Source organism: Antedon mediterranea, chromosome 1 (genome assembly GCF_964355755.1).
Source record: "Antedon mediterranea chromosome 1, ecAntMedi1.1, whole genome shotgun sequence".
Classification (NCBI taxonomy): domain Eukaryota; kingdom Metazoa; phylum Echinodermata; class Crinoidea; order Comatulida; family Antedonidae; genus Antedon; species Antedon mediterranea.
Window position 1 is genome coordinate 5,284,541 of NC_092670.1, and position 18,115 is coordinate 5,302,655.

The 18,115-nt window shown below is 32.2% G+C and overlaps 1 protein-coding gene across 6 annotated transcripts in view; it reads left to right on the top strand.

The window, feature by feature from the left end:
• The window catches only part of LOC140054442 (transmembrane and coiled-coil domains protein 2-like), a 42,211-nt gene extending 24,782 nt beyond the window's left edge, over window positions 1-17,429 (top strand). For all 6 annotated transcript variants that reach the window (XM_072099463.1, XM_072099471.1, XM_072099430.1 and 3 more), the window contains 10 exons: window positions 3,227-3,389; window positions 5,229-5,397; window positions 5,790-6,015; window positions 6,947-6,991; window positions 10,789-10,871; window positions 11,395-11,491; window positions 11,838-12,018; window positions 12,630-12,860; window positions 13,675-13,856; window positions 14,474-17,429. In XM_072099463.1, coding sequence (XP_071955564.1) covers window positions 3,227-3,389; window positions 5,229-5,397; window positions 5,790-6,015; window positions 6,947-6,991; window positions 10,789-10,871; window positions 11,395-11,491; window positions 11,838-12,018; window positions 12,630-12,860; window positions 13,675-13,856; window positions 14,474-14,606 — 1,510 coding nt within the window. In that variant the 3' untranslated portion in view covers window positions 14,607-17,429. The remainder of the gene's footprint in view (window positions 1-3,226; window positions 3,390-5,228; window positions 5,398-5,789; window positions 6,016-6,946; window positions 6,992-10,788; window positions 10,872-11,394; window positions 11,492-11,837; window positions 12,019-12,629; window positions 12,861-13,674; window positions 13,857-14,473) is intronic.
• The last annotated feature ends 686 nt before the right edge of the window (window positions 17,430-18,115 follow it).

The window sequence follows — 18,115 nt, forward strand, 5'->3', positions numbered from 1 at the left end:
AAGTAAAAATTACATATAAAATACAGTCTACGTTTTCACTAGCCCATGGATGCCCAATCGACTAGCCCAAAGTACTACAGAAATGTTTTTAAAACAGTGCCTTTGTGACGTTATGTTATGACTATGTTACAATTTGTTCATGTGTTTTTGTTAGCACATAATAAAACAGTATTATGAAAAAGCTTTTAAGGAAGATTACATCTGTTGCATGTATAAGAAATGATGCTGGCATCCTAAATGTCACAATATTGATTCCCAACCTCTTGTAGTAGACATTCTAAAGTTCGGTACATAAATAACAATAACATATTTGAAGAAAAAAAATTATAATGCAACATATTTTAATGTACAGTAAGCTAATAAGCTATAATTTGTTATCTTTTGATATGCTCATCACTCAACGTAATCGTGTCTTTGCATGTTTTTTAGAATTTTAGTACATTGTGTATTGACATAAAATTAAAAGTGTCATAAAAAATATCGATCAGTTCATATATTGACATTTATTTTCATTGATGTCTAGTTTGATGTCACTAAGTGTTTGTTACAATATAGTGTCTAAATTTGTGAATTTACATTAAACACAGTACTTTGTGTTCGGGCTTAGAATAAACGCCCTCTCAAATAAACGCCCTCTCAAATAAACGCCCTCCCTTTTGAATAAATTCCCTGTGATGTTTTCTTTTCCTCGAGTAAACTCTTAATTTAATTCTGGTTTGAACCAAACCTGTTCTATATTAAATTACTGTATTATTATTATTTGTTATTTTTTAAGCGTCTTTCCAAAGATGATTAAAGCACTGTACAGAATAGTTAACAAAATAAACAACATTCAAAATATATTAATGTGCTTACTTTAGGAAACAAATGAATTTTGAGGTGTTTAAACACAAAAACACTAGGAGTGCTTGATGAATTTCCAAGGGAATGCTATTCCATAGTTTAAGACCATGGATAGAAAACGCACCGTCCCCAAAAACTTATTTAGTGATAGGGAAATAAAAGGCATACATGTCCATTGATGATCTAAGGCCTAAACGACAAGACCCGTGGGGCAATCTTAAAATCATTCTTTGTCTTGGTCGGTGGCCAATCCAACTTTCGTAGTAATGGAGATGGAGTGCCCGTCCATTCTAGTGGAGAGAGATGGTAAAACACTCCATATGATCAATGCATTGTAGGTCAATAGAAGACGCAATGATGCAAGAGAAAACGCTGTAGCAACCCATGTGGTAAACCTTGGGTACCTATTTGGGGTGAGCTGCTAGTCGAGACTGAGAGCGATTTCAAGCCTGACGTGATTCAATTCCCATTGTGATTCACTCTCAGAAAAATCTTAATTGAATACCAAGTCAAGCAAGGTATAATGACTAATGTGACGAAAGTAGCCCTAGTTTGTATGACTGGTTTATTTATAGTTTATATAGGATGTGTAAATCATCTTATTTTTTATTTCACATCACTAGGCCAAGTGTGTCACAGGTCACATGCAATCAGTGTAGTTTTTTGCAATTCCTATCACTGATTGGTGAGTGTTTGCACAAAGATGCATTTGAATATTACTTGGGTGTAAAAAATTATTTATTTCGCCAGTTTTATTGGAGTTTTTTATTGTATATTTTTGTTTTTGTCTGGATGGTGAAATATGGTGAATAAATAAATAAACAACATACTGGGATTCACTAGGCCCATAATATTTTGACTAAAATTATTGAATGAACCATGATCACCATTAACTAAACTGAAAATAAATTAGCAGCTGAAGTTGTTTTTTATGGATATTTGAGGACCTTAGTAATGATTGAAAAAAAATGTACTTACAAAAAAAAAATGAAAGATGCCTTAATTCATAATATCCAATTACTCTATGCTAGATAACAATTAAAAAGGAAAATGTAGCAATAAAATACAACTTTAGAAGCTGAAACAGGAAACATTCAAATATAGGAAGGTGTCATGTTCTAATAGGTGTTTGCATTCTGATGTATATCATTGATGCTACAGACAACATTATAAACACACTGTGTACACATATTCATTGTATCCTTGCATAGACAATGGTGTCATGGTGGCACGATGGTAACACATGGAAGCATCTATCTACATACAATTAATAGTTTATTCTTTTGTGTATCTTCAACGCTTATATGAACTGCTGGATATAGGTTTTTAAACCATTCTGTAATATCTGGATTGCAATAGGGAACACATTATGGTATTCAACCATTACCGCCTTGAGTTGTTAGTTCTATGTTTTACTTGTTTGTGTATGGGTACACTGGATTCATATGATCTGGTTAAACCTACAGTATACATACACAGTATACATGTAATGTGAATTCGCCTTGATTGTTTTGAGTTTATTTGAAATTATGTGTATCATGGATACGGGACGCATTTTACCTGGGTAAGTTTATACATACGCATCTTCTGTGATCTAAAGTTGAATGTCTTTGGACCATTCTACAACTAGATAGAAATTTAGTATTTTTTTGGATGGATGGCTAGTTAAGACCAGGAATGCTAATACCCAATACCATTTTGATTTTATGATTTATTTGGGAATTACCTTAAAGACAGAGAGAGAGAGGTAAAAACTTGAAAATAATGTAACAAGACGTAATAATAATAAAGCTACACAGATGTTATATAATTGTAATTCTCTACTACTGTACTAACTCATGGAAAAGGTGATTTTGAAGTTTATATGTCATTGATGCTGATCAAGTTTTATTTAATCCTCATACTGAGGAAATGTTTTAATCATTTTTAAAACTGAACATTTTTACACATCGGAAATTGATAAAGTACATGTTTTTCTCATGTGTGAAGCTCATTATCCACGGCTAATTACAGACTTTGGACGACTTTGTTTATCATTTTTGTCACATTTGCAAAAGCAGACTTTTTTTTTGTTTAATGTCTAACACAAAAGTAAATAATTGTTGATAATGTTGACATTGCCACAGTTAATCCTTTGTCATTATTGATTGGGGCAAATAGTGGGAGTTTTCCCCATTTTTAACCTTCAATAAACTCTTGAACTTGTAATTAGTAGCTGAACCTTATCAACTTCTAGTACAAAAGGTGTTGGGCCTAAAAATGTTGTCCCCTTACACTGTAAATGTTATGCTCATGAGAAAATGGAAGACCCTACTATTCCTATGGTGCCGTAGACTATTATGAACTAATATTAAAATTATATCAAACTTTTTATGTTCTTTAGAAAAAAAGATGTTGACCCCAAACCAACACCTACGCCAACTGTGTCCGTTACAAGAACCAAATCAAATGCAAGCGAGGGCGAGCTTTCAGGAAAGAGCAAAGGTGAAAGGTCAAGAGCACAATCTGGAAGTAGAGATGGATCTACAATAGAAGAATATGATTTGGTAATTTGATAAATAATTATACAATAACAAGTCTATGAATATGTATTATACCATACCAACAAGTATAATCCAACACTTTGAATTTAGGTTAAATTCAGTAACAAGACTCCCAGGGTGGGATTATAATCGGTTATAATTAATATTTAATTATTACATAGTTTCAAGCTCACTTTTCGAGCACCAACCCTCCAATAAATATTATTTTGAGGATATTCCCTTGAAAAAATTTAGTACAAAAGTGTTACCTGTATCGCGATTATTTTTGTGGAAATCCACAGTATATATATATACAGTAACCTCAACATGTGATAGTCTCCTGTTTAGTTTTCTGTTTCACTGGAAAATGTACTTATGATTATCATAATGTTCTAATATTATAATCTCATCTCACAAATATTCTTCCAGTTTTGGATATTAAGCCTTTTTGTAAAAATTACAAAAATAAATAAATACCAGTATTTACTTTTATGTGTTTATATCTATTGTAATAGATATTGTACACATAATACACTTTTATAGTCCATATCAAGGTTGGCCTCAAGTGCAGGCACTATCTACTGATGGTTTTGATAGCCTCAAGTGTGTCCAAGTACTATTAAAAACCTACTGACTATAATTGTAGAGTATCCTCTAGCCATCTTAAAATGCCTGTGTTTATAGCAACAACTTCCTTATCAAATCACAACACTCTACTCTTCTCACAAACTGTCAAAAAAATGTATACAAAACATAGGTCAGTCTGTTAAAAGGTCACTGTGTGATGTCCAGTTTCTGACCTTAAAACCATTTTCATAAGGGCTTGTTGAGGATTGCACAGTATTGATCGGTTTTTGCTTTGTACATATGAAGCTCAATTTCATAAACATAAATTTATGCATTTAGAGATTTTCACTCACATTTTTAAGATAAGGAGAACAAAATGTTTCGTAGTATTTCATAAAATAATTAATAGCGTGATCTTGCTCTTCAAGCATGAGTATTAAAGCGTGACTGGACATTTAAACTAATTATTCTCATGTTTACCTTTAAAGTCCCTCATCAAAAGTAAATCCCGGATGCGAGACTCACTTTTTTTTTTTACATTAGACACAAACTGTTACAATGGTAAACCAATGTGTTGTACTCCAATTGCTTAAGTCTACTTTAAATGTTTAATGTTTAGGGAGTTTCCATGAACAATACATCTGTGAAATTGTTTTTCTTCAGTGAAATTCACATGCTATTTCATTTTTGTGGTTTTATATTTAATTATATATATTATAATATTTGTATTGGTTTTCCATGCAAACAAACAGATTAATATATCATAATAATGTTAAGTATATTGCATTTGACAACATATATTATTAAGAGGCTGTGTGGGTGTACAGTAGGTTTTCTACAAAGTGTTTCTAAAAATTAGCATGGAGTACCAATATCTAATTTGTTTACACAAGATGTTTGTGTCACCTGTGTGTAAATTACAGGTATATGGTGAATTTGGTTTTATTAAAGGTCTATATTTGACAGGCATTGGAGACAATTAGAGAGTGAGTGGCCGAGCGGTTAAGACAGTGGAACCGTGATTACGTAGCTATAACATTGGCATGGGTTCGAGGCTCACTCGCTCTATGGTTCTGGTTGAGAACAAGTCTTCTCGGATAGACTATAAACCGTATGTCCAGTGTACACATCTAGCTCATGTGCACTTTAAAGAACCTACTGTAGTACATCTTTCGAGACAAGTAGGGGGTTACCCCGGTGTACTAGTAGTACATCACAGCCACTGGTCACCCTGTATTAAAAAATACAAAAAGATTGTTTATAAATGAAATTTTAATAATGTTATTGTTATTCTAGATTGATGGTTTATCAATACAGACTACAAGTTCAGATATAGGAGGCCTAGACAGTACCGATGGAACCCACACGCCAGACTTTGATAGAACACGGAACTTACGAGAACATTATCGACAGAAGATTAAACGAATCAAAGAACAGATAAAAGCTGAACAAAAACAAAGTGACGGTAAGTATCATATGAATCTTCCAACTAAAAGATCAAACGCTGCAAAGGTATTTTAATACTGTACATCATTTGGGGCACCTCTATTAAGGGGACAGCCATATTTAGGGGACACCCATATTTAGGGGACACCCATATTTAGGGGACACCCATATTAAGGGGACAACTACAATGCACAACCATATTAAGGGGCCACTTTCTGTGAAATGAACAATAGAAAATATATATATTCAGGGAAACATTTTTTTGGGTCCCAAAAATGTCCCTTAATAAGTTCTACTTCATTTCAATCATTATAATATACTAAGCCCAATCCAGAAGCATGTTCATTGCCAAGCTTTTTTTTTATATTGAATAATTAATATTAAAAACAAAAATATCAATTTTTGATACAGAAAATGTAAAAGAATACTTGGAACTTGCTGAACATGGCGACAAAGCACAAGTTGCACGGATTAAGTCCGTGTTTGAGAAACGAAACCTTAAGTCTAAGAACACGATGGATAATTTACAACGTAAACTTGAAGGTTACTTAAAAAAGGTGAAAGATTTAGAGCAGAATGGTGCCGTCGGGCCTAGGAAACCAAAAGAAGTTTTACATGGCGTTCAACAAGGACTACGGTAAAGTCATTTTAAATCCTTTTCATTTTTTCATAACCAGTCAGCAAATATGAAATATGTAAATTTGGTAAATTTCGTACATTTTGAATACAAGGATATTTCTCCGAGTACAGTATTACACATCACATCATCGTCTGCTTCCAGCATATTGCATATAATGACACTGTACTCTCAAGAGTGCTATAGTACATTTATTTAATATCATGTGACCCACAATCCTCCAATGAAATGACTAGAATTTTCTTAGAGTTACTGTTATATATATTTATATTTAATGCACCAGCTACAGTATGGATAAATTAGAACATAAACAAACTTTAGATGGTGAATATTGTATTGTAAAACTGTAAATTTTATTCCATATTATATATTTATTCCATAATTATATTATTAGATGTAGCGATAGAGGTGAAGTAGTGGGTGGTCATTAGTCGTCTTTGAAATTAATATTAACTCAAAGATGAAAATAGAACTAATTATCAGTTACTGTAAAAGTGAATTTGAAATATAGAAATTATTAATATAATAAAAATAAATGAGTGGGTGGAAAATTGTTAATGCAGACAATTCTATTATTGTGACATGTTGTATTTTTTATGATCACTTTACGTGCGTGTGGGATAACCATTACATTTATGAAAAAGTGTATAACAGCAATATAATAACCAATTAATCACAATAAATATATGAAATGAAAAGGGTTTAGGGGTGAAAATTATAAAAATATTTTCCAAACGTGAAAAGATTTTTTTTTTCTTTCCACCAAAAAAAACACTATTGAACCACCGTTCAATAGTGCGTACTATTGCACGCCATGTGACCCACAATCGTCTAATCAATTTACAGGAATTTATTTTAGTGTTATATATTTTGTGATAATACTTCCATTTTGGTCAACTTTCTAAATTGACTATACTTTTCAATTTTACAGGAATGTAAAAGATAACATCAGCGACCGAGTTTCAGGTATCGGTGGGTAAGTATCTAGCTATTTATTATTTTGTTGCCGTGGTAGCTCTATTTCTCTACATACATTTATAAAAAAATATATACCAAGTTGGTCAATAACCAGGAGCGGTCGGTCGCAGGACTTTTTTAAAGGGGTTTCCCAAAAGGCCTGCGCCGTAGATACCAAGTAGGCCTATTTGCGCCACATGACATGAAACACACAAGCAATCCAAACAGTCAGAAATTCATTCTGAGTAGCGTACCATCTGAGTCAATTCAGAATTTAAAAAATCCTAAATTCTTATTTGTAGAGCCGTGCTATCTCTATCACCCAATAGAGGAAGCGTTGAAAAGGTTGAGAAAGTTGAAAAAAGTGGTGGTGGTGGTAGTAGTAGTAGTGGTAGGTGGTCAACAGGTCTACAAGAGTTGACCCAAACTGCTGCTAGGTAAACATTAATGTTTTAAATGCAAGCAAAGCAGCATGAAATGTTTATTGAATGAAAAAAAGAAGTATTAGTGGAGTTTAGTATGTAGTGCCCATGTCACCAATTTACATGATCATTTATCCTAAGTCATTTGCATTATTTTAACTCTCAATTTGGCTTGTTCCATAGATTCAACCTTCACTCCTTCCCTCTGGTAGTTGTAGAAAACACATCTGCATGGCCAGACCAATGAAACTTATACCCTTTTCACATCTGCATAAATTGTTACAACTTGTAACCAGGTTTATCTCCCGACTTATTACATGTTTTCACACATACATATGAACCTTGTGAAATCTTGGGTGGAAAGAATAGTTGCACACTATTTCATTACTATGATTAATCAGTTAAAATCAGGATAATAAACATGTACGCAGTAACAACTCAGAACATCTCGGAATGAAAACACATTCCTCTTGTTGGTGTGTTTTTCTTCCGAAATTTTACAAGGGCCCCTTGTAAAATCTCGGGAGATTTTCCACAAAATTGTCTTCACACTATGCAAACCTGGTTACAACTTGTTATAAGTTGTTACATTTTGCAGATGTGAAAAGGGTATTAGCTATTATCCCATCTAGTTCTACCTCCCATAATCTGTTCGTTCCTATAATCCTGCTGCTACAGTACTTCTAGCTACAGCAGCAAATTTTATTTTTTGCCAGACTTTCCTCTCCTAATAGCATGAGGTTTGTTTTATAGTGGCTTACAGATAACTTAAAATGTTAGTATATGTGCATAACTTTCTGTTGTAAGTAAAAGTAGACACCTCCCATAACAAACTCATCCCTCTGTTTTTGTTCTTTGACCGATGAGGACTTTTTGGAGGCAAATATTTTGGGTGGTTTTGTATAATTTACCTTCCACAGCCTAGACTAGGCTTAGGCTTTTTCCTGGTTTATTTAACAATAACACTTTCTTTCTTTTTACACTTGTGTTTAAACAGTGTATAGAGACTATTTCTATTTTTATATACGAATTTAAAACCATTAGACAGTACAAATAGTTTTTTGACAACAATAACAATTTTTCTGCAATGGTGAAAATATATATTGCCCCTAGCAATACATATTTTAATGTGATGACATAATACGAATAAATTAAATTACAATGTAAAATTGAGAGGCCATCTATTTTAAGAATGGCAATTATTTACCACATGACTCTAAAAAGTTGGGTCATCTCTATTGGTTGAATGTCTCAGACAAGTGGGTGTCCAGTTCTGGTTAAACTGTATTTATTATTTACAGAATTTGACTTTATCAATTATATATTGTTATTAAGAATGCTACTGTACTTTTTTACGATGAATTCGCATTTACAAAAAGGACAAAAGATTGAGGGAATGCATATATAAATGAAATCTTGCTGTTTAATAGTTACCATGTGTTTTGAAAGTAAATCAACTGTTCTAAGTGTTTAATGGATGCTTTATTCTGTTTCTAACAAAAATAGTATTTTATTTTTTACGATTGAGAAAAGAAAAAAGACAACAGGTACTGTACATGCTATAATTTAACAAAATAAATCTTAATATTTCCTTAGTTAATTTTCCAGATTTTTTTTTTTGCCATTCGAGCTGCAATATTTTTTTATAATAAAGTATCATTAGAAATTAAATCACAAGGCTAATATTAATCATTTTTATTCATTTAAAATATAACATAAAGATCAAACTATATTAAGTTATATTTGCTTCTTTTCCTAGTAACTTTTTATTCATTTCCAAATAATGTATTTGAATACAGTACAAAACAAGGAAAGAATGGGCTTAATTCATTTATGTATGTATTGTTTAGATCCAAATCACATTTATCTTCATTTGATTAGCTGTAATATAATACATTTTCATTTAAGCTACATAGTACAGATCTTTGGAAAAGTCTTATTTATTCATACTGTAAATATTTATTATGAGTAGTAATAACAAATATGAAAATTCATACACGAAATCACTAGAAACTTGAAATTGACACTTTGTATATGTAAACAGTTTACATGTGCAATTGGATTGGATTAATCATTAATGTATATAATTATAACTTATATTTTGTTGTAGTAGATGGAAGTTTTTTTTTGTTATTATTAGTCCCCGACCGACCCAACATTTGAGAAAAACAATTGTTTTTTTGCCAATTGAAAAGTATATTACTTTTCAATTGGCTTTGTTTGGGCTACATACCATGTAGTAATCATTATTTTACATGCTCTATGATTGTTCTTTCATCACTATGCTATAAATATAATTTATTTTGTACATTGTGTGGTATTTGTTGTATGTGTTGTAGCTTTAGGTAGTGTAGTTTTCAAGCAGGTTTTAAATCACATTAGTATTTTCGTTTATAAATCATAGCCATAGTAAACAATGTTATTTTAATTTTATTTTTTATTTCCACAATGTATAGAGAGTGACCCTTCCATTTCCCTGATATCCAGGGCCCTCTATTATTCAATTTAAAATACAATTTAAATCAATTTTAATACAATTTAAATCACAAAGTACATTCTTGAAGAATAAAAAGGCAATAAAAATATTAAATTAGCAGTTAGTACCATAGTAATACACCCATGAGCAACTTAAAATGCATGCATTCCAATACACAATTCACATACAGTAGAGTTGCTTGGTCAACACTCTTCATATTGCTATTTTGATTCAGCATTTATAAAGTGCTCTAGATGGAACAATTTAGTTAGTCATTTAATTCGAGAGACTGCTATAATGAGACAATTTTTACAAACCTACAACAGTTATGTGTGTAGCATTAAAAAGCTACACACACATTTCAGATAATTATACATGAACATATTTCTCTATTAGGTGCTGTAACCAAGGCAATATAACAACAGGGCACTGAGATCACCTTGCCATGATAAGAACACATAAAAGTTCTTTGATCTTATGTCTGGCTGGGACAAATACTAACAGTACTGTACTATACATATTCTCCGCGGTGTGCAGTGTCTGTTAAGGGGCGTGTAACTGTCAATCGTGTCGCAGCCACAGATGAACCCTTTGATCTCAGCATCCTGTTGTTTGATTGCCTTGCTGTAACTATATGAACCTACTGTACCTAGCATTCCCCATTCTAGCCTATAAGGTTTATCCACATTCATACAACCAATAACTATTATAAATGAACATGTAATAAAGTACTGCAACCTGCATCATATTAATCTACGTTCAGTACGATCTGGTATCATCGTCTTACTTAGTCCATTTATTTTGTAGTTAACATTACACATGTAGTAATTTTAGCATGTAGACTAATACTGGGTGTAGATTTGTATGGCCTGGAGGTTTCATTAGTATTAAACTCTTCTTCTCTTTTTTATTTTTTAGTGCAGTAGTTTCTAAGCCTAAAGAACTTGCCAACAGAATAGGTAGAAAGAGATCAGGAAGTGTTGATAATCTTGATATTATACGTAAGTATCCATTCACACTTTGTTTTGTTTTCTATATTAATTATTTTATTTCAGATATACTGTATGTATATCCATAATTATACAAAACATTTCCTGTAAGAGAAAACGTCTATTGTTTCTAAGACTAACCCCCTTTATTCTACCCTCTATGAAGACCCGAGGTGTATTTTTACAACAAATTACTTTATCATAATGATAGTTCATTCTTATATAGCGCTCTACATGCAAGCTTCTCTAAGCACTGCACATTATTACCCCAGTCATTTTTTTGGATCAAACACGTATGGAAACATACTCCCATAATGCAGCTAGTAATCAGCGCAAAGTTGTGTCTTGATCTAACCGGGTACCCATTTATACACCTGGGTGGCGAGAGGCAAACGTAAGTAAAGTATCTTGCCTAAGGGGACAAGCAATGCGGCGAGAGTTGGATTCGAACCTCGGTCTCACGATCAGTCCAACGTCCAACACCCTGCGCCACACGTCCTCACATTTCTAATTCTAATTCCTCTACATTTAATAGATGATGATGAAGACAATGTATCATCAAAATCAAAATCAAAAACTATGTGGTATACAGCGCCACCAACATTTAATTCCAGTAGCATTCAGAGCCACAGGTAATTTTTTAAATTATCTTCCTGCATTTTTTCTCTTAATTCCATTATTTTATTTTTAAAAGAAGTTTAATTTATTTTATAAAAATCAAGCTGTCAATGCTTTTGTATATAGCCATTTTCAAAGAAAATCCTGTTCTTTTGAGGTTTTCAAATGGAAACCGGCTTTTAAGCTCTGTCTACGCTATCAAACTTTATGTGACAAAAACAATGTGATGTGCCTATATATGGACATGATGATGTTATATCACTACCGTATTTGGGCACATCAAACTTTTTTTGTCAAACTAGTTTGATAGTGTAGGCTGAGCTTTAGCAAAACTATAACATGTATCTAATCTGTTTTAAGTGAGGATGGTGATGACGATAACTCCAGTTTATTATCCGGTTCAGCTGCCAATGGTATGACATCAAGTGCTGATGAAAGAGAACCTTCTCCATCACCCAGCAAAGTGTCATTGCTGGGTGAACAGATCCAAGATGTACAAGCTAGTCAACGAGAAATCCATCAAGCAATAGAAGAATTACAAGTGAGTGATAAATCTTATAATAAAAATTAAGTTACAATACTTATTTCTCTATGCTTACAAGTTGTACAATTTCCTTCTGTTCTATCAATAATAATGTAAAAAAAAATAAAATAAAATAAAATAAATCCATCTCCCATTCAAATATATATTTTAAATGCAAATGTTATTGTTACCTTGAGAAAGTATGTTGATAACACACGAAACGTTGGGTGACGAGTTTCAACGTTTTTTCACTTTTCCTTCACAACAAAAACATTTGCATTCAAAATAATAATGTCCATAGAAACTGTTTGTAAACTTTCAAATTGTCAAAAAATATTCCTCATTCTTAGTATATTGATCAAAACATCAAGAAACGGTTTCAATTTAAGAACTATATATGTGGTGTACCGCAAACCTTGTCAACAAATCAAAATATTTTTGCTGTCTATCTTTTTATGGGCAAATTATTTATATTGAAAATGCATATAACTCAAGATTTTAATAGGCTTTTTTGATGTCACAAATATATTGATTTTCCAGAAATATACTTAGCAAAATTGTTTGAAAACATTTTCCAAACTAATAAAGAAGAATAGGGGAGATTTTATATGTTAACATTCTAATTACAGGTAGCGTTACGTGACCAAACACAACGAATCCAAATGCTGAACATGTCAACGCAAGAAATTCAGTATAGATATAATTCAATAGATGAGGGATTGTACGACATAAACAATCTTCACCAAAGTGAATTGATGGATCTACGGCAGGTTGTGAGGTCATTGGAAGAGAAGGTTGAATACCAGGCGGCGGAGTGGACTAGGGACTTCCAAGATGCCATTGGGCAGTGTCAAACTAGGGTCAGTATAGAAATTCAGCAATTCAAATAAAATGATACACGTCTCAATGATTTATGTATGGATTACAGTATGTGTTAGTATGTCTGATAAATTTAGACATAATTTTAATGAAAATGCCGTATCATATGTATTAGCATTCAAATTAACAAACATCTTAAATGATTGCCAAAGTAGTTTAAATAATATTAGCACATTGGCCTCATTCCTAGGCCAGCAAGCATTGCTAGTTCAGATAGGCCTGAGCTAGCCAGTCAGTGCACCATGCCAGAGCTTCAATGTGTGTTTAGTGTGACAATTTGTCATGCTCAAGTAAAATATTCAACTGCCATACATACATAGCTTGCTTCATCAAATTTGTAATTTACACACATGTGATGGTTACATATACTTTGTAGATACTGTAACTGAAATAGATAAATACACAAACACCAATCGATTGATCAATAATAATATGTTTTGTTCACATAAAATACTAAAATTTAGAACCGCAAACCCACATTTTTACTTGCCAACTTTGCCTGTTCACCAGCAATTTAAGGTTGCATTTCGTTTACCAGCAATTTAAGGTGCTTATTTGATTGGCCAAACTTTAACACTAACTCTAAAGCTCTGTCTACACTATCAAACTTTATGTGCACATATATGGACACAATGACATCATATTACTACCATATTTGGGCACATCACACTTTTTTTGTCAAACTAGTTTGATAGTGTAGACAGAGCTTAGGGTTGGCTTACATGCAGTAATATCTGTTTAGTAAATCACTGTATATACAACATTTTTTAATAACCATTATTTCTCTGTATTTAGATTGGAAAGATGGAGTTAGCACAGCAGCAACAGCAAGTGATTACACTAGAGGGTTACCAATACAATGCCAACACACGCGCCCTGGTTTATAAAGTCACCAATATAGTGTTAGCCGTATTAGCAGTTGTTTTACTAGTTCTATCAACATTAGCTAGTATACTTGCACCTTTCTTCAAAACGAGGTAAGCTTTTTTGTTGTTTTTTGTAAGCTTCTACCAAGACATGGTCTAGTACAAGGGGAGTTCAAGATTTGGTAGGTGCATACCAACCCCAGCGTGCTCACTTCCATGTTGTGTTTTAAACCAAAATGACTTATTTAATACAAAAATCTCAGTGGCTGCACCTGATCCTCAGTGTTACTTCTTCACAAATATCAATATCACAGTATCATATCAAATTCTATAATGGAGCGTACCATGTGTATCATATGTTCTGCGTGTATCCTAGAGAGAAGGTAAGTGTTTTGTTAGAGTCTATGATACAGGCGTCACATGTGATTTCTTGTATGATACTGGAAACATTTATATAGAGTACCAAGAATCAAATGTTAAGGCAGTATTAGTCACTCGTTCACAGGTCCATCAAGTACATCCTATTTATCTCAAAATGTGCACCAAGTTAAGTGCTGGCCCTCAATTTAGAACACTCAACCATCAGAACCAGAGGGGTACGGTTCGCACTATCTTGTGTCCACATTTTGGCTAAGCAAACTTAGACTTAGAAGTCTAATAATATCAATATTAAATTTGTCTTTTTTAAATGCTTTTAACCACAAAAACAAGTTCTTTTTTTTTTTCAGAACGAGAGCATTTATATCAATTATATTTCTAGCATTAGTAATATATGGATGGCAAAAACGTGAGTTAATTGAAGAAGTGACTCACTATGGAATCCTAAAATATAAACACTTATTTCACGGTAAAGAAGCATGAGCGATGCCATTCCAACAAGATGTTGTACTACCGTTGAAAAACTGCTATACCAAGATACAAAGCTTATAAATTGTACGCCATCATAAAGTTTATCAATTATGCTCTCTTTTTTATGAAAGCAATACATTATTTATAGTTTAATTGTTTATAAAAAATTGCAAATTGCGTAATCGACAGATCATCTAGACTCTAGCACAAATGCAAGCAAAATAATACGGATATGCAGTCAGTTGTCAAGAATGTTTACCGTTTCTAGGCAACAATGTGGACATTTGTAGATATCTGAAATGAGTGGTGTTTATGTGATATTTGAGTTATTGGACCATATTGCGTAATCGACGGATCATCTGAACTTCAGCACAAAATACAAGTCGCGTCTAATAGCAAAATAATATGGATATGCAGTCAGTTTTCAAGAATGTTTACCATTTCTAGGCAACAATGTGGACATTTGTGGATATCCGAAATGAGTGGTGTTTAAGTGAAATCGGAGTTTACTGGACCATACATTCGTAAATGTTATTTTGGACCATGAAAATGTGTAGTGTTTTTGTAAATCATGCAATTTTAGTGGATGTCGCGTTTAAGGACCTGAGCATTACTGAGGCAAACATAGAACTAATTAATAGTGTAAAAAGTGGTGTTTATGGGCCTGGTAGGCTTATGCCTTGCATGGCTGATCATGCAATATATGTGTTGTACAATAAGATCAAACAGTGGTATTGTTATGGTACCTAGCCTTCAGATTTTACAGCATGTATGGTTCATTGTTCATCATTTCCAATCATGAGTGGTGTAAGCTGGGCCGTAGAAAGAGGTTAAAATCTGACAAAGCAAAAATGGATAATATTTATTAATATTGATAGTAATACAAGCTGTACCTAGGGTACGGGGATGATGTCTGCCATTTCGGCTGCGGCCCTGGTGTAAGCCATGCATGTAATATTTTCATTACAGTGCATGGCATTGAATTGTGCTTTAGGCCAAGTATTAAAACTCATTCCATCCAACCCTACTAATGATTTCATTTAACTATAGAAAAACCTTGAATAAGTCAAGTCAATTTTCATCCATAAAATTTTACTCATTTGACATTTGATTTAAATACAATGATGTATAATAAGTATATTCCAAAGGTATTTTTTGCTAAATGTATTATATTCAATTGAGATTATGTTTATTATTATAGTTAGTTTATATTTTGTAATAATTTTTAAATATATATAATTGTATTAATATTAATTAATTACAGACGTTCTATTAATATTTCTTTTTTTATGATTAATTTCTAAAACTGTGATTACAGTAGAGCCTTTCCTTTGGGACACCCATGATGCTCCCAAATATGGTAGTGAAATTACATCATCTCTTTATTTCAATATAAAATAAAAATGCTAACTTATCACTAAATTTCAAATGTAAGTATATGAAATTGAATTTATATAATTAAATATTTTTAAAATTAAATATTTAATTACAGATATTTTTGCTACTGAAATCATTTGTCTTGCAGTAAATTTTATGGTATGCCCTCACATTTGTAATGCATTACTGCAGCGAACAGTGTACAGTTACTGCAGTATTTTAAGATATGTTGAATGCTTTAATAAAGTTCTTAGAATATTTTTGGTACATAAATCTATAATTCTATCTTGTAATAAGTAATATTTATTAATTATTATTTAAGCAACTAATGAATTGTTACTGCAATACTGTACACACAATTTAACATTACAGCATATTGACTGTTAATATATTTGGCTACAATTATCTCACACTGTGTTTATTTTTAAATTTGAAATAACTTGACTGTTACTGCTAGTGAAGAGTGAACAGTTTGTTAGAAATGTTGTAGCATGTTTGAAGACAAAATAAGATGTTTTTATTGCCTTGATTGATGTAATATAACCTATGTGTAACGTAATAGTGTCATGATATACCAAGACCAGCAAAAAAATGCAATATGTGTCATGTTTCGTCCGCATTGTGTTTGGTTGTTGTTATCACTGAGGGAGCTGTAAAATAAGTTGAATAGAAAGTTGAGTGAATGATCGAAATATTTAAAACAAAAATTGATGTAGCATATTTTGCAATATGAAAATGACTAATTGTCTTAATTGTAAATACTATAGAAATAAAAACTAATAATAAAATATGAGTAGTAAATAATATATATACTATATACTTATACGATTTGTTATTATTGCTAATTAGTATTACTGTACTAAGAATATATTCATAGGAGTATTAATTTTGATGAACCATTTTATATACCTTAATCATTTTTCTTGTTTTTATTTTGCTTTTGTGATTTGTAGACAGGCTTTATGATGATGCTTCACATGCCATACAGCAGCGTTTGTCGTGAAACCTAAACATACTTAGCTATGCATCATTCACACTGTATACAACAGCCTTCCACTTGTTGTTTATATTAATATAATTCAATATACTATGTTACTTAATATTATCTGTATATTATGTTTTATATTTGCTTTACATTGTTACTCATGTACAGTACGGCTAACAGATCGTTTACCATCACACGCGGGAAACTAGCGTGTTATTATCGAGTGAAATTCGTGTGTGGATCCTCTATACTATACTAGATTCAAATAGGAACTAACTGAACCTCGCAATGCACGCGTGTCATACGCCAGTAAATGGTAAAGATCTCGTTTTATCACTACTGTACATGGGTTTTTTACTGGTGTTTTTTTTATGTGTAGACGCCATAAGTCGTAATATTAACATTGATTATAAAAAAATATACAATAGTATAACATTCCATCGTTACTAGAATAAAATGTCCAAGGATGTTGAGATTTATTGTTTTAGTCAGTAGTCACTTTGGAGTAGCGGGGCGACCTAAAATGCTATTTGATAGCTTGCACAATTAGTTCTATGTGTTTCTATTTTCCTTCATGAGATAAATTGAAGGTAAATGAGGTGTGGTTACGATTAGTAGGGCCTCTAATACAAAATAACTAAACAGGTACCTGCACCGGTATTGACTCTGTGTGTCAAATAAATATTAGATTTATTATAAAAATAGGTAAGAATAAGTTGGGCACGACGCTTCGGTTGGTCTACCACAGTACAGGAATACTCGGGTGCGATCTATAACTCTAGCATAGGGTGGAGAAAGTGAATTATAAATATAAAATGAAATATAATAATAGACAATATTAAACAATAACACCTATGAATATAGAAGAATATCTTTCAGAAAAGATAAGAATTGAACCTAGCTGGATCATGTACAAATCAAAAATAACCTATTGATTTACTGTAGTAGGTATGATAGGTATAATTAATAGTTTTAATGTCCACGTCATACGAGTTGATTTAAGAAAAAACTTAAAGGAAACTTATAAAACCATCATAATTAAACATTCTTTGTTCGAAAGCAGTTGTTTAATTGAGAAACCATAACTATTGCTATCATATTAATTTTCACTTAATTGATGACGGTATTGTGTAGGCCTACTCATTTTCGCAGGTACCCG